The 27,165-nt window shown below is 35.3% G+C and overlaps 2 protein-coding genes across 5 annotated transcripts in view; one reads left to right on the plus strand and one right to left on the minus strand.

Moving 5' to 3' along the window:
* ABCE1 (ATP binding cassette subfamily E member 1) overlaps positions 1-373 on the minus strand; it is a 33,551-nt gene extending 33,178 nt beyond the window's left edge. Inside the window, exon 1 of the mRNA XM_081959513.1 lies at positions 219-373. The gene's annotated coding sequence lies outside the window, so the exon portion shown is untranslated. The remainder of the gene's footprint in view (positions 1-218) is intronic.
* A 62-nt stretch (positions 374-435) lies between these two features.
* ANAPC10 (anaphase promoting complex subunit 10) lies at positions 436-27,165 on the plus strand. 4 transcript variants are annotated; one of them, XM_081959515.1, is made up of 5 exons: positions 436-583; positions 6,414-6,534; positions 7,229-7,319; positions 8,939-9,059; positions 26,869-27,165. In XM_081959515.1, the coding sequence occupies exons 2-5, from the start codon at positions 6,420-6,422 to the stop codon at positions 27,097-27,099; spliced, it is 558 nt and encodes a 185-aa protein (XP_081815641.1). In that variant the 5' UTR covers positions 436-583; positions 6,414-6,419; the 3' UTR covers positions 27,100-27,165. The 4 variants fall into 4 exon arrangements, with proteins under 4 accessions (XP_081815641.1, XP_081815643.1, XP_081815640.1 ...); XM_081959517.1 differs by having other exon boundaries at positions 518-613; XM_081959514.1 differs by lacking the exon at positions 436-583 and adding an exon at positions 620-987.

Genomic DNA, 27,165 nt, shown 5'->3' on the forward strand with positions numbered 1-27,165 from the left:
GAAGTGAAGAAGGCGAGTCAATGGAACCACAGCGGTACAAATTAGGGACTGTTCGGCCTTCTCACCCGCGAGGCTCCCTCTCTTTCACCGCGACGGGAAAGAAGCCTCAAGGCAGCTGGACAGTCGCGGCCCAGCCAGCCTTATCTACAGCCACCAAACCGACTCCACCTGATTGGAGAAGGAGCAGACCGGGCCCAACTACCACGAGTTCCACTTACCAGAAAAAATTAAGAGGCGGGAAGAACGAGAGTGAAAAAAAACCTCCCCAGGCCTCCGTGGCTCACAGGTGGACGCGGAGACAATGTGGTCCGACTGCCACCCGGCCAAAATGGCCGCCACCCTTAAAGGAGGAGCCGGCGCTTCACACTATAGAGATTGAAGTCTGTGATGAGATACGTACGGTGCCATAGAGAAGACGAAACGCCGGAAGTGCAAGCGAGAGGTCTCTCTCTCTCTCTCTCTCTCTCTCTCTCTCTGCCTGACATCATCACTTGGCGACGGGCTGTCTGGAAACTCAATGGTGGCGGGGAGGAGAAGGAGTCGGGCGACCAGTTAACGGAGAGTGGAAGGGCGTGGCCAAAAAGTAGGTAGCGCTGTTACCGTAGCGGGGCGAGTAAGTCAGTCTTTTACCGCGTGCTACTATTGGACGTTAGAGAACGTTCCTTTTGGCTTGCTGTTAACAGGCGTTCGTTTGTTTCACACCATATATAATTACTGATTAAGATTTCAAGGGATCTCTTAAAACTGAAAAATTGGAATGGCCCTCGGTATTATTATTATTATTTTCAAAAGACAGTATTAAAAAGCTTAGAATGAAGACAAAAACGTACATTTCCATATTGGAGAAAGCTGTTGTAGAACGTATGATATTCCTCACCTAAGCGGACCATCCTTGATGCTTTGACTGAAGTGTCAAGCAACATTAGAAGGAAGGTAGAAGCCTCAGTTGTAGCTTTGCTATACCTGTGCCTTTTCTCTCTCTACCTGGTATGTACTATCGTAGTATTCATATGGATGTCTATGGAGATTCTCGGTCATCCATGTAGTCCCAAAGGTGCTTTTTCAAGAGGCAACGCTGAAAGGATGCAAGAGACCAGCTGTCTGCAAGGAGTGTAAACCCTTCCATTCCCTACCTCATCCAGTCAGCTGAAGAAGCTTCTTGGATGAGAAGCGAAATGTCTTAAAAGAAAAACCAGAAAGTCCAGTTGCCTCTTGAAAAAGCAAGAGGGATATTCATATGGATTTGTGTACATTAATATTAAGGTGTTTTACATATAATGTATCTATGAAGATTCTTTGTCATCCAGCTACAGTTGTCTGAAAATTGAGTCATGACAAATGGACTTTTCTTTCTTTCTTTTGGTCTTGAAACGATTTGCTGTTTATTCAAGTAGCTTCTTTAGTGATATATATAGTATAATATATCATATATAATATGGGTTTCTAGAAATTATACAGAGGGAACAGAAAGTTTGAGTGGGCCATACAAGTAGGGAAACAGAGTAAGAAATAGAAGGTAAGAAATTAGAATAAGAAATAATAGAAGATTGTATCTGAACTTATTTGAAAACAGGCATTTTTAAAAACTGTTTCTGTCCTATGATTTGCAATATTTCCTGTCATAAACAGATCATATTTTAATTTCAGGTATAAATGTAATCTGTTTTAAGCCATGGGGCCAGATCATTCTTAGTGATCAAATTCTACCATTATCTTAGCAGGAAAATTGTTTGAACAATGATTATGCTTCAAGATATTATTATGCCTCTTATCATATACCTCAAGTGTGCTTGAAATAGGAAAGCCAAATTTTCTTTTAAGGTCAAATCTAACTTGACTAGGAGAAATAATTTAGATATTAGATATTCCAAAGTATCCTCAACCAAATTATGAAAACACATTCACTCTAGATGTGATTTTAAATAACTGCGATAAGATTATTAATTTGACTAATTAAGGTACAGATAACTAAAAATATAACTAATTGCAAACTTTATTTTAGCCTTATTCTTTGGCTGTAAAATAGCAATTTCCCTCCATTTCCTTTACATGAGGTTGCTCAGTGGAGTTATTTGTAATAATAAAAGAATTTTCCAGCATAAGTTCAGTAGAACTACCGTTTCCCCCCAAAATAATACCTCCGCAGATAATAAGCCCAATTGGGCACTAAAATAAGCTCTCCCCCCAAAATAAGCCCTCCCCTAAAATATTTAACGCATGTGCAGCTGGTCACCGCCATTTCCTGGGGATGGAGGCGAAGGGAGGAACATGTCCCATATACACCACATGCACCTGCCATCCATGTGGAATGGTCTCACAGAAGCCGCTCCTGCAAACCCTTGCAACCACGCTCCTTCTCTTAGTGGTGGCCGCAAAAAGAGCAGCAGGCCCAGTGACACTAGGGTTGGCAAGAGTTTGCCAGAGGAAGAAGTTCCGGCCCTCTCTGGATCAGCTAATCCACGGGCCATGGGCTGAGGTTAAGGGGCCTCCTATACCTCAAAAACAAGACCTCCCCCAAAATAAGGCCTAGTTCTTATTTCGGGGAAACATGGTAATATTGAAGTGTTGAAGCCTGTTGGACCCAATTTTCCTACACTTTGTAAACAAAATCATATTTACAATGAATTAGATATCCTGGCATTGACAGCTTGTGCTGGAGACAGCCTATGAAATGCCTTGTCAAATTGTGATATCTACAGTTCAGTTACAGAAGTTCATTAAGATACATTAATTAGAATTTGGATATTCTGTAGATCTTTGCCAACCCTGGACAAGTTCAAGTTCTGGACCTCAAGAGAAAGCATAGCACTCCAATTGCTCTTTGTACTTTATTCTCTGAATCTGGTACTTAAAAGTGTGGAAAGAAGTGCTTTGCAGCACCTGGAAAGGTGTAGAAGCCTCTATTTTCTAACTTTTAAATCTGTTGTGTTATTTGCATAACCATTTGCTTTATTGAGGGGGGGAGATAAAATTTCAGTGCATATGGAGACGACTGGGAATAGGTTCTGAAGTTCTTTGCATAAGCCTTGCAAATGATGCATATTGACTGGTCTAACTTGGCATTTCTGGGTAATCCCCCCCCCCCCGCGCAAAACACTGTCTAGATCTATTCTGGTCTATATACATTCCTAGGATTAAGACAGAAACAGGATTAAGACAGAAACACTTATGATCATTATGACTTGTACTAGTTACTGGATGATGGAGCTATTCAGTAACTGTTCCTTGAATTTGTCCTTGTAGTAACCCTTGATAACATGGAACATGATATTCTCCCATTTCCCTTCTTTAGCCTCAGTATTACATCTAAACTTTTGAGAAAGTTTCCAAAGCCAATATTTTGTATGTTATTTCTATTCTGCCCCATAATTTTGGCTTACCTAAAGTGCTTAAGTTTAAATTTTTTTATACTGTATAAATTATATCCGCCACATTCTGTCTTCAAGAGACACTATCCAGAGTTTCGGCATTATTATCTTCAAATTCTCAGTTCTCCCTGCAGTTTTACAAAAAGACTTTGGACTTCTTAAAACAAATACAGGCGAAATAGCTCTCTGAAAGGCAGCTGATCTAATAATGTTGTACAATTGTCAGATGAGATGGTATTTTCCCTGTAGAACTAAGTACACAACTTGATGATACTGTTTCTTTATTTTCAGGGAAAAATAGGCAGAAATAGAAGGATAGAGTAGAATATTCTTTATTGGCCAAGTGTGATTGGACACACAAGGAATTTGGGAGGGGGAGCGTCTGTAGTGCGCGCATGCGCACTGTGGGTCGTGCATTGCATTATCGGTGCGGCATGCCCGCACACGATCCCCCTGCGTTCCCCCCATTTATGGCACGCGAGCCAAAAAAGGTTCGCCATCGCTGGTTTATATAATGACTGTCCCTGATGGTGGCCTGGTAGCTTCAGCTGATATAAGTGCAACTATCTAGACACTAATGTAGCTAACAAATCTGAAGTTATTTATTTATTTATTTATTTATTACTTGAACTTATTAGTCGCCCCCTCTCCCCACAGGGACTCGGGGCGACGTACAAAGGTATTATATAGCGTATAGAGGAGGTAAGAATAAATAAATAAGTTACAATACTTAAAAAGTTAAAACCCCAGTGAAATTAACCCTTAAAAACTAAAATTACATATTGCAGTTTTGTGTCAGTTGCATATGGTTACAAGCATATGATTAGTTCTCCACTTACAACAGATTACTTAGTGAACGTTCGAGGTTACAACAGCACTGAAAAAAGTGACTTACAACTCTTTTTCGCAGTTACGACCATTGTAGCATCCCCTTGGTCATGTGATTTACATCTGGATGCTTGACAACTGACTCACATTTATGACTGTTGCAGTGTCCCATGGTCATGTAACCACCTTTTGCAAACTTCTGACAAGCAGTCAGTGGGGAAGCCGGATTCACTTAACGTGTTACTAATTTATCACTGCAGTGATTTGCTTAACAAATGTGGCAAGAAAAGTTGTAAAATGTGGCAAAACTCATTTAACAAATTTCTCACTTAGCACCATAAATTTTGAGCTCAATTGAGGTCATAAATTGAGGACTACCTGTATTTTGGGGAACCAATTCCATGCTGCTGTGAACCTTTAAATCCCTTAAAGGTATTTCTTAAAGGACTTCATGTGTAACATCTTGACCCTGCACTAAGAACTCCCTTGGGGCTCTTTGTTAAAATCAATAATGTTGTATTATAGTAGGAACAAGATACAGAATTCTAACAGATACTCCAGATCTTTGGAATACCAAATCAAGCTTTGTCCTGCCGCTTCATCTATGACATTTAGTTAGACCTTGGATAATTTTCTTTTTAAGGCTGTCTTTGATAGATTTCATCTGCTATCATAGTGGCTTTAATTATTTGATAACTGATTTTTCACTTTTAAAAAGATTATTTTCGGCAGGTATAAATAAATCAGAATGTAACAAACTTGTAAACCATGATCTACATACACAGAAATCTAATTACAAATACCTGCACTATTTCTATAATACAGCTAAGTGATGAACTGATTATGACTTCCTAAACATTTGTTTTCTAATTCTGTGTCTAGGAAACTCTTTAATGTCATGGGAAGATTCTTAATAATAAAGGACCATATTATTAAAGTGGAAAATGGCTTTCCAAAAGAAAATTAACACGTGGCCACAAACCACAGATTCTTGACATTTTAAATAATATAAAAACAGTTTGGAAACAAGATCTAACGCACTGGAAACTATTCTTGCTATTAATACATTTGAAATAACTCCAGTAGCTGTAATTAATACACTTTAAAGGTCTTTCTGAATTTTCCCATTGTGTAATTATCTTATAAATCATTCCTGTTAATTTTTATTGCTATTACAGCTAACTCTGAAGAATAATTTTATTCTTTTATTTTTAAGTTAAAGATGAATATCAGCAAAAAAGATAATGTGATATGATTTCAGCAAAAATTGTCTTGTGACGTTTAATGTATGGATGACTCATTTATTCTATAACTTTTAGTTATACTCAAATTCATCAATGATTATTTTCAAGTATAAAATAAATTGGTTGAATCATCAATTATATAAGAAAAATAAGCATTTTTGATATTTCGGTTTTGTCAAGGACTTCTGGATGGAACTATGCTGATTACTATTCATTTTAGCCTTGTTATGGCTGTGATCTAAGAGACAGTCAATACAATACAATACAATACAATACAATACAATACAATAGTAGAGTTGGAAGGGACCTTGGAGGTCTTCTAGTCCAACCCCCTGCCTAGGCAGGAAACCCTATACCGTTTCAGACAAATAGCTATCCAACATCCTCTTCCCATTGCTGAGTTTTACCTAGGAGAAAATAAAAAGTCACATCTCCTGTTTTTATGTTCCTTTACATCAATGTTTCTCAACTAATGAAATGGGGAGTTTGGATAAAGGATAGAATTTGGATGAGTTGGGTCTTTAATCTCCAGTGAAATCCCCCAAGTAATAATTTGGGGCTACAAAAGACTATAGATAAGCCAATAAATAGTACAGCCACTTCCGGTTCTGTTTAATGGATTGGTAGACCTTTGCTTGTTAATCTTATGCAAGAATTTATTATAAGCATGATTAACCTCAATCCTATTTTCCACCCTTATATTTTGTTTTAAATTTAAAATTCCTAAACATACTCCCGTTCTTGTTTTTATTAACCAAAAAATATGTTTCTATTCTTAGTCTAAAGTAATTATAAGCCATTAGGTCCATAAAATGAGAAACACTGGAAAAAATGAGGGAGGAGGAAGGTCACCTAAAATATTTCAACCAAAGATTGCTACATTTGCGGCAAACCTTTTCAACATTTTCCTTTCTGTTCCTATTGTCATGAATGTGGAATATTTCAAATATACTTTTAATTTTTTTTCCCCTAGTGAAAAATGACCACTGCTAACAAGACTCCCCCTGGTGCAGATCCAAAACAGCTGGAAAGGACAGGCACTGTTCGAGAAATAGGTTCACAGGCTGTTTGGTCTCTTTCATCTTGTAAACCGGGTAAACTGCAGAAGCATCTTGTTTATAAACAGGCCAGAAACTCCCTTTAAAAGTAAAAAGTAACTTTTGGATTTAATATAAGTTAGATGTGACAATCAAACTTAAGTGTTTTAGGCATTTGGTGTCCAAGAAAATAGTTCAGGAATATAGAATGTGCACTACTCCTTTTCACTAGCAAGAGCTTTTTAGATTACCATTGAACAACCCATGGTCCTTGGATCATCATTTCAGAGACATTTCCTTACCAGATTCCTCAATGCCTTGAACAGTGATAGAGCTTCTAATGTAGTGAAAAAAAATCTTTAAAAGATTCAGGGAGGTATTCAAAGGTGTATCTGCCTTGAAAGTAGCCCATGTTGAACTGTATAAGATAGCCAAAAATCAGGAATTTGACAATAGGAAATGTTTTATAAATGTTTACATCATAAAATGTTTTATAAAATTTGCCAAATGTCAGTTCTATGTGGGACATGCGCCCCAGATTTTGAGATTAAAGACTCATTCTTTAGTTAGCCCATTCGAGGTGCCTTGGTTATAAATGTCACCGTATGATGCACCATTCCACCCAGTTTAAGATCACAGACATAAGAATTTTAGTAGCATAGCACTTTTGGAAACAGAAAATACTAAAACACGGATCTATCTACTTATATGCTACTGTTGCTGAAGACTGTCTACTTCTGTATCAAAATAGGCTTTGGGGTGGATCAGTTACGAGATGATAACCTAGAAACATACTGGCAATCTGATGGATCACAGCCTCATTTGGTCAACATCCAATTCAGGTAGTGAATATTTATGTACCAGTATTTTTCATTATTATGCATTTACTTTTTTTTAAAAAAAAATCTCTTATACAATTTACATACACACATACACATGATAACCCATGGCCCATTCAGTCATCATTTCAGAGTTATTTTCTACCAGATTTCTACTTTCAATGACAGAACTTCTGATGTTTCTGCATTCACTGGAAATGTTAGGATGCATTCAGAGAAGTATCTCCCTATCACGATAGGTAGTCCTGGATGTACAACCACAATTGAACCCAATGTGTCTCTTGCTAAGCAAGGTAGATGTTAAGTGAGTTGCGCTCCATTTAAGATCTTTTTTGCCATAGTTTTTATATGACTCACTTAAGTTATTAAGTAAATTGGTCGCTAAGCGAGTCTGGCTTCCCCCATTGACTTTGCTTATCAGACTTTGCTGGCTGGGTAGGTGTCAAATGGTGATCACATGACCACAGGACAGTGTAACCATAATAAATTCATGCTAGTTGCCAAGGGCCTTAATTTTGATCACATGATCATGGGGTTGTAAAGGTGAGAACTGGTCATAAGTCATTTTTTTCAGTGCCATTGTAACTTTGAAAGGTCACTAAACAAATGGTTGTAAGTCGAGAACTACCTGTATCACAGAATTGATATAATTTCCTTCAATTATATCACTAGGATAACATTGTCTTCGGTTTATTGGACTTTTAACAATAAGGGACACCTCTTCACTAAGTCATTCAGTTAAGTGAGATTTCGCGGTACTGTAGTTAAATATACAGTACTGTTTAGCTAAAATATAACCTTTTTAAAAATAATGTGAAAGTGTAAAAGAAGCCTCCTGAAAACTGAATTGATTCAAAATAATAGTATGAGAAACATAGTTTAATTGCCCGCAAAATAGATTTAAATATTTTAAAATTAAGATTATTCCATAACCTCACCTTTTCATGGGTAAGTGGGTCACTGTTATAGTTGAAGATGTGGGGAAATACTGTACATATTCATCCTTCTTCCTTGATAAATGAAAACAGAAAAAGTGCCTTGTTTTGTTAATCATTGCCTGTAAAAAATACTAATTTTTGAAAATAAGTTTAATTATACTTTTGCTTTAATACTACTCTAGCTTTAAAAATTATAATTTAGATATGTATTTCATGGCCACAAAATCTCAGGTATTTCATTACAAATTATTATTTCACTGTTGTAACAATATTGTATTTTTACTCCATTCACTTTTTATATGCAAAAAAGCCTCGCTTATTGTTTACATATTACTTTAGAATGAAATAAAAATTGAAAGATATGAATTACCCTAAATTATATTTTTAAAAATTTCAAATTACAAATATTTGGTTACAAATCTTGAATGCTAAGATAAATAAATAAAATTGCTTAGAATTCGAATCTTGGGATAATTAATGAATCCAAGGATACGTAGAAACAGTAATGTATATAAAGCTATCTTTGATAGGAAAAACTTGAATTCTTTCCAGTATTCTTTTTTTTAAATTTAACCTACTGTTTGGTTGCAATGTTTCCAAAGAATGGTACTGTTTTAATAAACCTTACTTAACCATGATACATTTTTATCATCTAATCTTGATTTTGCAATTGTTTAATTCCAGAAGAAAAACTACTGTGAAGACTTTATGCATTTATGCAGATTATAAATCTGATGAAAGTTACACTCCAAGCAAAATCTCTGTGAGAGTAGGGAACAATTTTCACAATCTTCAGGAAATTCGGGTTCGTATGCTTTACTCCTTAAAAAACATTTTACAGATACAGTAAGTCCTTCCAAAATACAGCTCATCTCTGCTTATACATTCACAGGTAGTGAATAGTCACAGACCAAAATTTGGAAAGTAAAAGATAGATAGATAGATAGATAGATAGATAGATAGATAGATAGATAGATAGATAGATAGATAGATAGATAGATAGATGATAGATAGATAGATGATAGATGATAGATAGATGATAGATAGATAGATAGATAGATAGATTGATAGATAGATAGATAGATAGATAGATAGATAGATAGATAGATGATAGATAGATAGATAGATGATAGATAGATGATAGATAGATGATAGATAGATAGATAGGATACAGTCCAGGTAATTGAACTCTCTGACTGGCTGTTTTTTGGAAAGCAGATCCTGCAAATCCTGCTTCAGACAGCTGTTTGATTCTCATAGCTATTTTAGGAGATATAAGGAAAAGCTTTGTAGCATCAATAAAGGAAGGGATACTGTTGTTTCATCTGTAGGTGCCATGTTGCATTTTTTTTGTATTGTTTTAGAAAGCAAATAGCTGAGAATCTAACTAGATAGATAGGCAGGCAGATAAAAGGATTTTGTGTTTAAACCAAGCAATTTTGTGTTTATCTTTAAGCAACTGATAGCCATATTATGTCACAAATTGTTTTGTAGAATCTCCCAGTATCAGAACGGGCTGCAGTTTCAAATGGGTCAGGATGCCATTTATAGATGCCTAATATTTTCACTTATGAACTTGAGGACTAGATTTTGGTGATGTCTTCATAATTGGCACAAACCAGTGGCATACCAATAACTATCTTGAATCTATGAAAAGGTTTTGACTGCTGTCTAAGATTTTGATAGTTTAAGCCAACTGAACTTCTATGTCATCTGTTGATTATGTAATTTCTGATTGGCGAGAATTGCTCCAGTAACTAAACTAGGAAAAAAAGGTTGAAATATAAACAAAATAAAAATTTCAAAATATTTAGTACAATTCTGTCTGTTCTTTGACCCCCCCCCTTTTTTTTCAATTCCACTAGATGTCACTCTTGTCTTTAAATTCTTTGGCTTCCTGTCCCAACATCATTCTATCTATGCTTCTAGATCTACCGTAGTTATAGAAGCTGAGCAATTTGGTTGAGATGGGGAGAAATTATATTCTACAGGCTATCTTTGCTATTCATGCATGCATGTAAAATGTTTATATTTTAATGGACAATTTTAATCTTGATGTGTGGACTTTCATAGATATGTCAAATCCTGTTTTATTTTTTCACCTGCTGCCAGATTTTTATTGCTTCTGTATTTGTTTCCGATTGATTTTAGTCTTTATGCAAGTAAAGAATGATGATGGGAAAGTCTTAGCTTCTTATTAAATAGAGAAAACATCTTACAAGTGCTATTACATTTGCTGCTCTCTACAACTTGCATTTTAACAACAACTTAGTACAACTAGAATCACAGGGCTAGAAGGAACCTTGGAAGTCTTCTAATCCAACTTCCTGCCCAAGACATGAGACTACTAGACTACTAGATTACTGCATTTATGAAACAGTAATGTATAAACTGTAACTGCTTGTTAAATGTCATACGAGGAGGCACTGCCTGGCTGATCTAGATTGAACACCCCCCTCCCCCCGCCAGTAATCAGTGTTGAATCTGGTAAAATCACTAGCTATCAAGAAGACTGTATGGATGTATCTATGTAATCACAAGGGCTGTGCTTGAGAGTTTCTGATGATCATTTTGTTGTATAGGTTTTCATTTTCTTTATTTCTATTCAATATATGAAGAAAGAGCAAGATAAATGAAAATGCATATTTTATGAATAATATTGCCCAATCCAACCTATCAAGAGAATTTGCATAAGATTTCAGCTCTGTTCTAGTTCTCATTCTTTCAGTCTGCATACTTAATTAAAAGTGGAACATCTTATATTTTAGTTTCCCCTTTTCACGAAAGAAGAGACAATCCAATTCAATAAAGAAGGTTAACATTCTAAAATAATTAGCATTATGAAAATAAAACTGAATGACTTAAGATTTTATCATCATTCTATATTTTTCTCTCTTTTCTCAACTTCTGATACAGCAAGATTCAGAACTTCTGCTTCTATTTCAGATTAATTACCTTTTAGTCTGTTCTGTTAATCTTAACCATGACAATTAGAAACAAACCAGCCCTATAAATTATTATTTACATTTAGTTTATTTCCTCTAAGCATAATTCAAATTATTAATTATTGTTTGTGCTCTGGTTACTTGCAAACTGGTTTATCTGTAATATCACCAGAAGTTTCCTAGATCTTCCTTGGTAGTTCTTCAAATGAGGCATAAACCCTATGTCTGCTAAAGTTTATTCTCCTGGGTTATGTCTGATCAAGGCCAATATGATTACATAAGATAATTTAAACAATGTTACTCATTTTTTATTATTTTATGTTTGCTGATTAGCTGGATTAACTTCTGTTGTTAAGTGCAAAATTTTTTGGGGGGGGGGTTAATTAAAAATATGGAGATACCCTGACTTCTTTATTTTTACAACACATACGTTCTTAATATTGAGTTATTTCATTTTCTTTTCAAACATTCTAGATTTATTTTGGAAGAAATATTTGAACCACATCACTAACTTTTGGCAATTGCAGTTAAAAAGGAATATGAGGGTTGGAAAAATGATTGTATACTAATCACATTGCTCAGAAAAAAAACAGTGGGCAGAAACATCATAGTGCGTGATTTCTGACTCTAATTTATGATGGAATTATGGTCATAAATTGTGCCAGTCATTAAGTGGATCACCACAATTACCACACCCATTTGTATGACTTTTTTGCAGCAATCATTAAATGAATACCACAGTCCTTGAATGAACACTGCAGTTGTTAAAAAGTGCCCGATGAGCAATTCTTGTTGGAAACCTACCTGGCAAAAAATTGTTGCAAATCATGATCACATGGACACAGGATGCAGAAAACAGCTGGAAATTCCCGCCTAAAATGTGATCATGTGACTGCAGGGGGACAGCTGTAAAAACTTCAAAACTAGATTTTAAGTAGCTCTGGGGAGATCTATTATAACTTCAAACACTCCCTAAATTCTGCTAATCTTCAAAGATTTTAATCTCGATTTAGTTCTCACTTGCAAAGGAAAACTTAGTAATGTGCTTCTTCTAAGAAAGTGTCTTTAGCATTCAATTTTTATGTAGTGTGTAGTTTCTTGTTTATAACGTAATTTGAATACCTTGACATGTGAACCAACTTGGAAATTTATCTGTGTAAACCCTTGTTAATTATTTTTTTATACCAATAGAAATTCTCATTCTGTTATCATGGCCACTAGTAATCTTTCTACATTTTGGCACCAAAAATGTAGAGCTAAAGTAATTAACCTTTCTGCATTTTGGCACCCAAAAATATAGTGCTAAAGTAACTAACCATAATGAATTGTTTTCTTATTCCTTTATTCTTTGTTAGCATCAACAATGGAAATATTTATTTGTTTGCTAGGTTTTCAGTAATCAACAAAGATAGTCTTGCAACAAGTACAATCTCATTTGCATGAGATTCTCCTCTGACTGTACAATATACATATGAAATGTACATACACCATATTGCCAAAAGTATTCGCTCACCTGCCTTTACTCGCATATGAACTTACTGTAAGTGACATCCCATTCCTAATCCATAGGGTTCAATATGACGTCGGTCCACCCTTTGCAGCTGTAACAGCTTCAACTCTTCTGGGAAGGCTGTCCACAAGGTTCAGGAGTGTGTTTATGGGAATTTTTGACCATTCTTCCAGAAGTGCATTTGTGAGGTCACACACTGATGTTGGACGAGTTTACGTGGTCTACCACTTCGTGGCTGAGTTGCTGTCGTTCCCAAACACTTCCATGTTCTTATAATGCAGCTGACAGTTGACTGTGGAATACTTAGGAGCGAGGAAATTTCACGACTGGATTTGTTGCACAGGTGGCATCCTATCACAGTTCCACGCTGGAATTCACTGAGTTTCTGAAAGCGACCCATTCTTTCACAAATGTTTGTAAAAACAGGTACTTGATTTTATACACCTGTGGCCATGGAAGTGATTGGAACACCTGATTCTGATTGTTTGGATGGGTGAGCTAATACTTTTGGCAATATAGTGTATGTACATTTATTGGAATTGTACATATTGCTTAAATCAGAGACCTAGAATATTTAGAATTACTTAAACGTTTATGAGGGGAAATAAAGTTTTTAAAAATCCATAAAGTTTAAATAAAGTTTGTCACCTGAAAAAAGGTGCTTGAAACCCTTATACAAAGCTCTTTAACATATGAAACTGGTAACTTATAGTGAAATTGTGCACCTACTTTTAGGATTAAACCAAGAGAAAAACTCTCACTCTCTTTTATATACAATCAGGGAAGAGATGTAGAGTAAGTTGGAAGATGTGAAAGGAGTGTAGGATAGCAGACCAGTGTTATATAGCCACTTCTTGTTTAGCAATTACCTTGGCTAGTAACCATTTGTAAATATAGCAGTAATATAAAATTCCTGCATTTAGATCAACCTTCATACACCTTATAACAAAAGCTTTCATTGTTAAACTAATTAATGTCTGGTCGGTTTCAGGCAGGGGGTTATCTTGTCTGAGGGTTATAATCAACTAATTAAAGTAATAATACTGAACTTCTTAACTTATATTAGCACTTTTCAGGGAAGTGCTGCATTGAGGAGAAAAGCAGCTCAGAAAGAGATAAGCAATCTTTCCACTTTCTGGTGGGGAGGGTGTTGTAGGAAAAAAATGAGTCAAGCACAGGGCACTGTATGAGAACTTATCTGAATGATCTTTGCAGCTTTCCACGCATTCACTCACTGTCTATTTCACAGTCATATGTGAGCAACCATTTTGTTTAGTAACCATTTCACTTCTGATTTTAAGGAACAGAATGTGTCTGCTTAGTGATTGTGTCACTGCCCTGTTTCCCTGAAAATAAGACCTTCCTGGATAATAAGCCCAATTGGACTTTTGAGCGCATGTACTAAAATAAGCCGTCCCCCGAAAATAAGCTCTCCCTGAAAATATGTAAACACATTCGCAGCTGGTTCCCAACAATTTTCTTGTGGGGGGAACATGCCCCATGCACCCCACATGTACCTGCCATCCGCACGGAATGGCCTCGTGGAAGTCGCTACCGCAAACCCTAGCCACTCCCCTTCTCTTAGTGGCAGCCGCAAAAAGAGTGGCAGGCCCAGAGACGCTAAGGCTGGCAAGGGTGTGCCAGAAACAGAGATAGAACTTCCGGCCCTCTCTGGATCAGCTGATCCACGGGCCAAGGTTAAGGGGCCTCCTGCACCTCAAAAATAATAAGACTTCCCCAAAAATAAGGCCAAGCACTTATTTCAGGGGTCAAAAGAAAGTAAGACCATGCCTTAGTTTCGAGAAACACAGTACATGAGAAGTGGGTATATTCATTTTACACACCTCTATTCTACATTTGGTGGGTCTTCTTACATATTTTATTTATTTGCATTGTGTTTGTAATGGTTAAGACATTGGATTGGGAGTGGGGATTCCAATCTTGTCTTAGGTATGAAATCCAGCGGGATCACTTCAGACCGATCACCTTCAGCCCTAAACCAAGTAGTTAAAAACCTCTCAGAAGAAGGCATTGACAGACCACTTAAAACAGTTTTGCCAAGAAAACTAGAGGGACCTATCCATGAGTTTGCCAGAAATTTAGATTGACTTGAAGTCTCTGAGACAAAGAATAACAACCTTACATTAAGGACTTGCAGAGATTTTTTTGGGGAAACACCCCCCCCCCATTTCCCTATTGTTGCAAGCTAATTACATCAATGTGTGCATAGATTCAATAGGATTTGAATTTGAGTTTATTTTAAGGAAACGTTTACTTTTTTTCCCCATCCAGTATCCAGTATTCTAGATGAGTACTAGAAAGACTCTTCAACTGTATCAGAGCTTAGCATCAGAGCCAGTTCAAGCTGAACAATAAAAACTATTGTGGGCTTTTGACCAATATGTGTACACACACATATATAAAATTCTATATACATCATACAAATGGCAATTAAAAGATTTAAACATTATGAGAAAAGGAAAGGAAGAGGGGAAGATTTTAAAAATATCAAAGGAACATAGTTTTTTCATTGGACACCGTTGCTTCTTGTAGAAGCAAGGCACAATTTGGCTGTGTTATTGGAAGTAGTAATATTGGTATGATCTGCAGCTAGAAGATAAAGAGACGTACCAGTAGTCATCTCTCCCTGGGAAGTGCTGAACTAATACATTGTACAGGTTCTAATAGACATTACAGTGCAACAGGATATGTGAACATCCTGCATGGTGTGGGAGTCACAGAGGCAAAGTTGTACATGGAAGAGATTTTTTAAAATATTCACCATCAATATCTGCTGAAGGGAGTGTGTTGAATTTATCCAGAGCAAATGTTCTACAATATTGTTTGTTAAGGATTGGTGATCATTGTCTGCCTTGGTGGTAAAAGATGGTCTCCAAGACTTATCTAGCCTTGGTGACTGAAATTGAAATCATGTTGCGATCCTGTATCAAGGATCCTTTCCAGTGAACTTTTGTTTGGTCAATGGTCATATCCCATCCTTTGTATTCCCTAATTAGGGAAGCCATAGACTGTCAGTTTTTCTGTAGTGGATATCTTCCAGTAGTTTGGCTGTTATGCCTGTTAACCAGGAATGTAAGACCTATTAGATTACATAGTAGTTTTAGCCAGAAATTAAAGATACAGTCCAGATCCTGGCTCCTGTCCTTGTAATTCTTAGTTCTAAGTCTTCAAGGTGTATTAGATGCATATCTGAGCTCAAATATATATTTTTTCTTCCTAGTATTTTCCTTCAAGTGCAGGGTCCACTTTTTTTCAGTTCCATTTAAGTGTTGATCTATTAATTGTGACAGGAATTGACTGATCAGCTTGTTGGCTAAGCTTGACATCATGGGCAGAGAGAGAATGATTGATCCAAAATCATCCTGCTGGGCCTTCATACTTAAGGTGGGAATAGAGATTTGGTCTCTTGATTTCTTGCCTGGTGCCTTAATCAATAGACCAAACTGATTCTATTTTGGTTCTTCCATAATGGATCTCAAAGGCCTGGACTCTGGACTTTGTTGAATGCCCCAGTTGAATCCCCTATAATAATTGTGACATATTATTTTCCTCACATAATGTTAGGGCAGCCAGAATGTAGACTAATAGGACAATATGGCTGAATCACTCATCTGCCAACCTGTGGTATATGGGCCAAGCCTGTGGTCTCTGCATCCAGAGAAATGAAAGATAATACCTAAAATACCTAAAACATTTAACTTGCTCAGTATTCTTACCATTAACATACCAACTATGAATAGTCTTTTGTTAAAGGTTTTGGGGTTATTTTTCCATTTTTCTTTTCCACAATATTAAATGAAGAATCTAAAGGCCCTTCACATCCCTAACACAGTGACAGAATAACCATGTCAACCATCATTCATTATGTAAAAATTAAAAAAGAAATGGAACAAGGATACAACTTTGCTTCACTCTTCATGTTGTTGTAATTGAATTAATTAGTTATTGATATATTGATATATTTTTTAGATTTATAGTTAATTCAGATTTTTAATTATGGCATTTTCAATACGACCATGTAGTCTATCTGTATGGCCCATAATAATAGAAATGATTTCATTTTCCCTATTTTCAACATTGGGAGTAAAAGCTTTCTTTCTCATTCTGATCCTTTATGCACAATATACGTTCATGTTAAATGAATTTATGACACATTCTGAAGAATTCCAGTTCTTTGCAAAAGTATATTTATTCTTAGATTATCAATTCTCCATGGGAGGTGGGAAGAATATCCAGATGTATTTATTAGGAGTTACTGTATCTTTGTTCCTATAACATTTCAATAGTTGTGTCATATCCCTGTCGGAGTCTGAATCTGCGGGGAAAGATGAGCTGGAACAAGGCCTTGGAGGAAACTGGGGAAGGGCAGAATCAGTCCAGGCAAGGCTTTTCTGAATTAGTAAGACCTGCAGACAGGGAGGAGCAGGAAAGACAGAACTCAGGAGAAGAGCAAGAACTACCCTCTCCTGATTCTAGAACAAGGAGGGAAGAGAGAAGGCGAGATCAACACAGATTGAGCTGGCTGCAAGGGAGGAGAGTGCCCCACCCCCCTTCACAAGACACACCTGGGGACTGAGATGTAAGGAGGTGCTGGTGGGAGGGATATTTATCAGGAACAAGTATTGAATCTATGGCGCCTCACATGCCAACACCTGGAGATTGCTGTATTCTGTCTTGTGGGGCTTGCTCGGTTTGCTTGCTTTGCTGAACTTATTGCTTTGGTTACTGTTTGGGCTAACTTGGCTTATGAAGGTGTGTGTGAGAGCTTTGCTCCAGGACTTGTAGTGAATGTGGGAATGTTTGGGGGCACAGTTGGAGCAATAAAGGGGAGTTAGATCTGTTCTCTGGTTGTGTTGCTTTCGTGCCACGCCCCGGGTCATCACAAATTGCCTGTTTTCAAATCAGAACAGAAAGGTAAGAACATTTTGCTTAGTTTGTGATATAATGTAAGAATTTCAGTATCCAAAATAAGCTCTTTTTTGTGTGGCAGATTTTGAATGGCACCATATCCCAGTATTGTAAGTCTTCAATTAAGTATGGCATTCTCTGCCAGAAAGAATGTAACATTTTTTCGAAAGGATTTTGGATTTGCACAGGAGGTTCCAGAAAGTTTGTATTGATGACCTATAAGCAATGCTCATAAAGAGTGACGCAAATTCAGACTAGTGTATTGTTGGAATTTGCATTTAGAGTTATTAATTACGTCTTAATGGATAGCTTGTATTCTCTTTTATAGTAGGCTCTAAATAGGTTCAATCAAACAATCTGCTGAGCTATTGGGCAGAATGACCAATAGGTCACTAGACTCATTGACCCTGTCACTATATAACAAACATAGCAAACAAGTTTTCTCTGCCAACAAAATTACAAATTAAAAAGTTCCATAAGAAACTAGAACATCCTCTTAAGAATGTGGAATGTATGAGTCAGTCACATAGAGGTTAGGAGATCATGTACCAAATGTGCACATACTAAATGTTTGAATGGGCTTTTGCTCTTTTCATAAACATGAATGCTTTAGTAAAACATTTAGTGAAAACATTTACTGAGAAGTTTTCTTTTGTCTTGGAACATATTTTTAAGAATTTGACCAATATACTCCAATTTCAGTTTGCCTTCCTCCCCCCCCCCACTTTTAACTTTTGTACTACTTTTTTTTTTTGATGAAATCACAAAGTTTGGCTGGTGATTGCACTCTGTTGTAATGAGTGTTTGGCTGGTGATTGCACTCTGTTGTAATGAGGGTGGAGTATGTTTGTCGTTCTGTAACCATGCCTGATTTTTGAGTTAACAAGCCAACATCTAGAGCAGTACATCTGAGTATCCTAAAATTTGTTTTTGTGAAGTGGAAGAAAGCATCCTACTGTGTAAAAAATCCAGCTTTTCTATATAATATTATAAAACTATTGGCCTATCATTATGATTTACTTTTAAAAAATGTTTATGGTGGCAGTGACGTATCCTTCACATCTATGAAAAAAATTAGCATAACACACTCCTTTTTTCTAACAAAGCAGAATTAGATAAAGTTGCTCCAATTCACGGTCTATTTGAATCTCAAGAAATGTCAAACAGAAAGAGACTGGGTTGGGTTGTAAAAGAATTAGGGGGAGGCATCTATTTTTAAAATCAATTAAAAAATAAGTTCTGAGAACCACAAATATGACATGCTTAGATTCATTATAAGCCAGAGAAAGATGATTGATTATTTTTGTCTTTTGAAAAGCAATGATTTGTGTTGCACCTGATATTTAAAACGATTATTTAGTTGATTGGAAAGCTAGCAGGAAAAAAAAAAGTTAAGTCCATTAGATTTGTAATGAGGGGGAAATGATGGTCTGTTTCACCTAAAGTAAGAGAGACAATATGTAATAAGGGATTTTGTGGTTTTACAGCTCAGTGCATGTGTTTGAAAGCTGTGCTCTCAGCTTCGTGGGTGGCAGGTTATGCTACCATATAATGTATTGTAGTTGGCTCTCCACACTTGTCAGGGTTAGCATTCAACCATTCGGAAAATTTTCCCATTGTTCTAGCATGTGAACCAGGACTAGTGTTGAATTCCCAATAACTTGACAGATGGGGGAGGGGAGATAGCTTAATCACGTTCAAACTTTCTAATTACTTTTCTTATTAACATAATGTATTTTGCATAACTCAGACCATTGATGTGTGAGCACAACTTGTTTATAGTTATTTAAGAGCAACCTATTCTGCAGGCTTAAGATAAATTTTATTATACTATCCCCTGGCTTCCTTCAGCACTGGCTTTCTGTTTCCATCTTAAACATGTTTGCTTTAGATGGGCCATAGCTTTTGGCAGCTTTTGCATTTTTAGCAAATAATGCTGTTTCTAGCAGACTAGCGAGCAAAAAAAAAAAAACTTTGTGTGAGGTCCTTGTAAACTGAACCTCAGGAACGTTATGTTTCTGTATTTTCTGCTTTGTGCGTTTTCCTTATTCGTGTCATGGTTATAAATTATATAGTTTGAAATGAAGAATTAAGAACATTCTAGCTTGTGACTCTCTGAAAAGAAAAAAAATAGCTAGGGTGCAGCTTTCTCTTTTTATGTGCTTGGCTTTATTTTCTTTTTACCTGTTGTTTTCAAGGCTGGCATGCAGTGAAATAAGCAGTTATGACATCGAAGCTCCATTGTGCCAGGGCTTAATCCAATAAAAACAGAAATACCGCCTGCTGAGCTGCACGCACCATGCTTGTGTGAACATCAATGTCTGCTGTTCACACACCATTTCCCCCCCCTTAAAAGTTCTCTTTGGAATATTGGGGAAAAAAACTTGAGTCTCTTTGGCTTTTACATTTTAAAGTTCGTAGTGAATATTATTAAATTTGCTGGTCATTATCACATTAAAAAAAAGGTTTTAAAAAAAACAGTGGAGTAACAATTTCCAGAGAATTGGATATATATATATATATATATATATATATATATATATATATATATATATATATATATATATATATATATATATATATATATATATATATATATACATATATATATATATATATGTATATATATATATATATATATGTATATATATTGCTTTCTCAGAAAAAAGCAATGCTCTACTAATCTGTTTTTTACTTTTTGTCTTGAAAGGTGGGGGGGGTCAAGAAATGTTTGTTTATATGTGTGTGGTAGTTGAGGAAAAGATAATTTAATACTGGCATATAACTATTGAAAATATTAAGCTTGATTTTCATTTTAAATGAACTATCCCTTAGCTTCTATATTTTTTTAAAAAAAAGATTGAACCAAGCATTTTTGACATTAACCTTAAAAAGAGCTGTCTGACAATATGATCTAAATATAGTAATTGGCTCGATCAGTTACCTTTGTATTTAGTTAAAAGTGTTCTTCAATTTCCATACATCCAAGATGTAGGAAAAAGTCATTTTAAAAAGCTACCGTTGATGCCTTTTTTTATCTGTCATTTCCTTTAGCTTTCATTTAGTTAAACAGTGTTTTCCAATCTTCGGCATCTCCTTATTGTTAGGTGACCTGCCTAAAGCAAAAATATGTTGCTGCTTATAATTTTCAGGTCAGTGTAATCATAATGGAATAACTTGTAGGTGGTCAAAAATAGAAAACATGCAAGCAATTACAATTTATTGTTATGCTTGGAATGTAGGATATCCCCTTCAGTTTTTGAAAACATGGTTTTCTCTGATACAGTTGCTGTATTTATTGCTGAGATAATGATCTGGCATTGAAATAACACTACTGCCTTAGATCGCTCAAAATCCTGGTTCTAAAACAAAACCAAAAAGGAATTGCTAGAGATAATCTATTCATGGGAATCCATAGTGTTCTTTATAAAATGCTTGTTTTACTCTACCATGTCTAAAATTTAGCAGATAAAAAGGTGAGAGGTAATGTTCCCTTTGACGTTTATGAAATAGGAATTTCAAGCTAATTTGGAATGGAATGGAATGTTCTTTATTGGCCAAATGTGATTGGACATACAAGGAATTTGCTCTGGTGCCTAAGCTCATAGTGTACATACATACAACAAGTAATAATCATAGACCATAAATTATAGTTACAATCATTAATTATAAGTTCCAAACAACAATTGATCAATCAGCTAGAGAGCATTTCACTGAGCATTTCATCAGCAGTGCCATCTTTAACAGAACCTTTAAAAATGCATAACCTTTTTTCTTTTTCTTAAAACAAGACAGATTGTGTAAACTTTAAATGCAGTTGGAAAAACAGTCTCTAAACAGAAAAAAACTGACTTTCCTAGCCCCCTCCTCAATTTAAAGTACCAGCTTTGCCACACAAAAACTCTGTTACTATTTTGTAGATCATCAATTACTCTTCACCTGAGGTATTCATATCATTGCATATTGCTGTAAAAACCCTTACAGCTGGTTTTTTATGCAACGAAAGATGAAATATTCATTGAACTTAATATTTGCATATGGTTTTTCTGGTTAGAGCTCTCCTCATCTATACAAGTGATATGCTTAGTCTTTAGAAACAGACATTTTAAAATGTGTATTCATTTGTACAGAAAATGGCAAGGTACGATGGAATAAGATAGAAGAAAAATTATCTCTAAGCCCAAACTATAGTGACCCCATCTTGTCTTCTACTTTAGATCAGAGTGCAGTCCATTGTTTTCATTCCAATAATAAAAGACTAATGCTCTAGAGAAGCTGCAAGTTATCAAATATGATTGTTTAGAAAATTCTTTTGTTTGTACAGAACACTTTGTCTGCAGAACTTGGCTGAAAGAACATAAAACCAATAGACCGAACATGTTGTTATTCTTAAAACAATCCAATATGACAATCATTTAGAGGGATGTATCATCTGCAAAATAAATATATTAAATCATTCTATGAGGTATTGTTTAAAATTTAGCCAATTATTATTTTTGTATGTTTCCACTTTTTGCGTGAATGTAAATCTTGTTCTAAATTTTTGTGTTCAGTAATACTTGGTTATATTTTACTTTCCCAAATCCATCTAATATGGACTACTTAATAATATACTACCATCAAAGAAAAGACTAGTAATAACTGTGACATGTACCTTGATAAGACATAAGATATGTGCTTATTTTATGTATCATATATCTGAATTACAGTACAGAGGTAGTCCCAAGCTAAATTGACATATTGTTATATGTATCTATTTATTTCCATGTATATTTGCACAAAAATGTGATTTTAAAACATATTTTAGGAATTTCTAACTTTATTAAATTTACTATTTATTATGATTAATTAATTAACTATTGATTTGTTATCATATAAAGTCTATTAGTGATATCAGATATGGAAGGTAGACCAAAAGAATTGTATGTATCTCTCAGTGTTGTTATCAATAAAGTATCATGGCTAAAATCTAAAATATCGCTACTACATATAAAGTCTGCCAACTGACCAACTAGTGGACCCAAAAGAAATGAATACGATCAGGAGCTTTTAATTCCCAAAAGTAAAGACTTTATTGGATTCACCATTTTGGCACTGAAGAATCAAAACCAGTTCTGGTTTCCCAAACAAAGTCTTGGTTAAACTATAGCTTCCCTTTCTACCAACCTCTGGGTATTCACATTGTCCAATTATAAAATGTCCTTTTGTTATGGGTACAATCTACCTCCTTCTCAAGTACCTGCAGTGGTGGCCTTGATGGTTTCCAGGCTCTCATGCTCTGTGCACAACATCTCAACATTCCATTCCACCCTCCCCCCCCCCAGTTAATTGGCAAGTTGCATAGCAATAAGGTTCGAAAGAAGCAAAGGAGTTCAATCTTGACACAGTCTCTCTATGATATCAAGTTCTCAAGAGCTTAGCTGATAGTCAATTGATTTAACTCCTTTTTGGTTCAATTAACAGTGCTAGCATTTGTTATTGTATCTGTATATATTAGTTAGCACTTTGGGGAGAATGTGGTTTTCTTATGTTTATAAATTATTCTGTGGAAATTGGATTTTTAATGCCCTTAATACTTTTCACATTTTAATTTATATCACTGTATGATACATGGCATTCTTTTCCTACATGGGAAAAGTATTATACAACCATTGTCTGCTATGTCTGTACACAGCAAAATATACAGTATAATCATAGGTGTCTATACTCGATTCCATTTATTTATTTAAAAATATATTCAGCTGCCTAACTTGTAAAATACAACTCTAGCCAACTCACAGCATTTTATCCTACTTCCATGTCTGAAAGAAGCCATATATAAAGCAGAATTTCCCATTCTCTAAAACAGTTATTAAGCTGTCATCCTAGCCCATATCATGCTGGGGAGTGGTAGAAGTTATAGTTTACCAGTATATGGGGAACCACAGGTTCCCCCATCTCCTTTAAAACTTCATTGGAATGTGTTGATCGATTTCTTTCCATAGCACTGTTAATTTTAATGTTCTTTCTTGTATTAAATGTTTTCTTTTAAATTGTTGTTAAAGTGATAGTCACATTAAGCATTTATTTGTGCTGGGTTTATTTTGTGGGCTATTCAGGAATGTCTGTTTTAGCTTCTTAATTAAGCAAGTAGAAAGCTTTTCTGATCTAATGCTCTGAACTATCCATATCTGGACCATTTACAGGAGGTGACTGAGGGCCACACAGTCACCTACTTAGGTGGTCGTTACATGTCTAGGCCCATGAGCTTGTCTCTTTACAGTGAGTCCTTTGACTGAGTTAACTTCTGTGCTTCTCATAAAGTTTTTCCTGTGGTGTTCTTCCTTTTGACTCATTTGGAATTTCTGAAGTTTCTCTTGGATATGCTTCACTTTCTTGCTGGAATTGGTACTTCATTTGCTATTAACTTGTTCTCTTCCTTCCTAAGCAAAGAAATGGCAGGCACTCGAAATTTGCATCTTTATGTGTTGACAGTTCCAGTTTTGAAATTACGCAGCAGCATGTTTAAACTGGGTTTTTGTAGTTAATATTACGATATGTGAGAGACCTTGATCAGAAGTTGCAGAATTCAGGATAAGGATTCATTTCCCACAAACTATACATATGTACCAATGAGGATACAGCCAATACAGGAGAAAAAGTTTGATTTTTGCCATTATAGGTGGCATCAGTCAGTCAATGATAATATTACTATTAGAAAAGTCTCTTCACTGTACTGTAGAGTAACATACCCATTAAAGTCATAATTTTAAGAAAACTGGTAAGAGTCTGAATAGCATTCTGCACCATAAATTTTGCTATAAAGAGCAGTATTGCAAAGAAGAGGTAAAAGAGGAGTTGTTTATTTAACAACACAACGTAACAACACAACATAACATAGCATAACATTTTAATAGCCAGTTATCTTTCAGCTAATTGGGTGCTTCCAATCAAAAAGTAGATTGAAGAGGATGTGGCAACAGCTAAGAAAAGGAGACTCGGAAGGAGGGAGCACAAAGATGACTTGAATGTTTGGTGAACTTAATACAAAATGTGATTTAGAGAGCCAGGCTGAAAAATACTATTTACAATACAATAGTTTATTTTATTTTTATTTATTTTACTATTCAGTAAAATATATTTATTTATTTTATTTTATTTATTTTACTATTCAGAAATTGAATCTGAAATCTGTAATAAATTGCCAGAAATGTTTGAAATAAATGAATTGAAAACATTTTGGATCACAAAAGCTAGCCTGAATGTAAAACTTTTGTATCAAGGAACAATTGTTCAGATAAATAGATAGGTGAGCAGCATTTTCTGGTTGGGTGTCACGGATTGAATGAGGAACTCCAGTTACATTTGCGGTGATTCTAATGATCCATCAAAAATCTCTCTGGGTGGTCAGGAGACTCGGCCGAGGGAGTTATCATAGTACAGGGTGGGGACTGCTGGATGAGAAGTTGCTCACTCAAAATTGGCTGGACTTCTGTCCAATCCATTCCACTAAAAATCCATCCATTAACCAATTACAGATATCATTCAAGACATGTAGGTAGCTGTGGAGATTGCGAGACAATGGGAAACTTACCTTCCATTCATTTAATTATAAATTTAAACAAGATACATACAATTTTGTGACTATTCTATTGATTTTAATAAAGTATCATCATGGTATGGTATCAAATCTTTAAAAGTTGACTTAAATTAAAAAGTGCTTCATATATTCTGTATCCAGCTTTTAGATACACATTGTAATGAATTAGATGACACCTCCTTTTAAGTAAATGTGAATGTAATTACCTTTAATATTATGTTTTTTTAAAAAAGCAATCTTTTTATTACTCATTTTAATTAATATCTTATTTTTACATTCAAAAATTCACTTTTCTGTCTTTAGCTAACATCTGAGTTTTAACACTTTGCTCTAGCATGTGGATATGCTATACATTCTGATTGCTATCTCCTATATGAAGTTTATGAATTTTAATCGCAATAGCACTAGCAATAGCACTTAGACTTATATTTACAGCCCTCTCTAGGTGGTTTACAGAGTCAGCATATTTTCCCCAACAATCTGAGTCCTCATTTTACCGACCTTGGAAGGATGGAAGGCTGAGTCAAACTTGAGCCTAGTGAGATTCGATCTGCCAAACTGCCGGCAGCCAGTGATCAGCCAAAGTAGCCTGCAGTACTGCATTCTAACCACTGCGCCACCACGGCTCTGTGGCTGCAAGACCATATTTACAATTCAAATATGATTTATGGAACATATTACTGGACATATTTGCATGCAAAAATAAGCTATAATTTTCAATATTTTGGTTAAATCATGAAAACAACAACATGTTAACAGGCACTATTAACAAACCATCATAATGTCTGTGATTTATTTGTTGCAGTGTGTAGATCAGAAGAAACAATAGTCAGAAGGCATAATTCTTAATTCTGATGTATAGAAAAATTAGTCAGAGATCCTACATGTAATTCTAAATTATGGATGGAATTATATGGGTTTCTTGCAAAATTTATTTATAAGCCATTAAACAGTGTGTAGTCGATTAGGAGCATTTTCATGGGAAGAATTTTGGTTTACCACTATATGAGACTGCTCCTGGTGTCACAAAAATAACATGTCATTAAAATGCAACAACTTGAGTTATGCAACATGAAGGATTGGAGAGGTTCACCTTTGTGACTTGTATATTCCTTAGCCATGTGGAGGAGAGCACAGGATTATCTATCTATCTATCTATCTATCTATCTATCTATCTATCTATCTATCTATCTATCTATCTATCTATCTATCTATCTATCATCTATCTCCATCCATCCATCCATCCATCCATCCATCTATCTATCAAGGGAGGTGATTGTAGCATACTAAAAAATAACTTATGTATAACTGCCAAATTTCTGAAGAATTAGATAGTAATTTTGTTGCTCATGCTAATAAATAGAATAGAATAGTATAGAATAGAATAGAATAGAATAGAATAGAATAGAATAGAATAGAATAGAATAAAATAGAATAGAATAGAATAGCATTCTTTATTGGCTAAGTATGATTGGACACACAAGGAATTTGTTTTTGGTGCATATGCTGTAAGTGTCCATAAAAAGACAAGATACATTCGTCAAGAATCATGGTACAATACTTAATGATAGTCATAAATAAATAATAAATAATTTGAACCTAGTTCTTTCTCTCTCTGTTTCCACTAACATGCCTTTCTTTTCCTTTCTAGCAACTTGAATTAGTGGAGCCAAGTGGTTGGATTCATGTTCCCTTAACTGACACTCATAAGAAACCTATTCGCACATTTATGATTCAGATTGCAGTTTTAGCCAATCATCAGAATGGAAGAGATACACATATGCGACAAATTAAGGTTTATACACCAGTGGAAGAAAGTTCTATTGGTAAATTTCCTAGATGTACAACAATTGATTTCATGATGTATCGCTCAATCAGGTAAAACATATTTTTGTACTGTAATCACCCCAATTTTTAATTTAATTTCAAAATAAAGGTTTAAAATCCA

This window comes from Natrix helvetica (genome assembly GCF_964273705.1).
Source record: "Natrix helvetica genome assembly, chromosome: 7".
NCBI classification, from domain to species: domain Eukaryota; kingdom Metazoa; phylum Chordata; class Lepidosauria; order Squamata; family Natricidae; genus Natrix; species Natrix helvetica.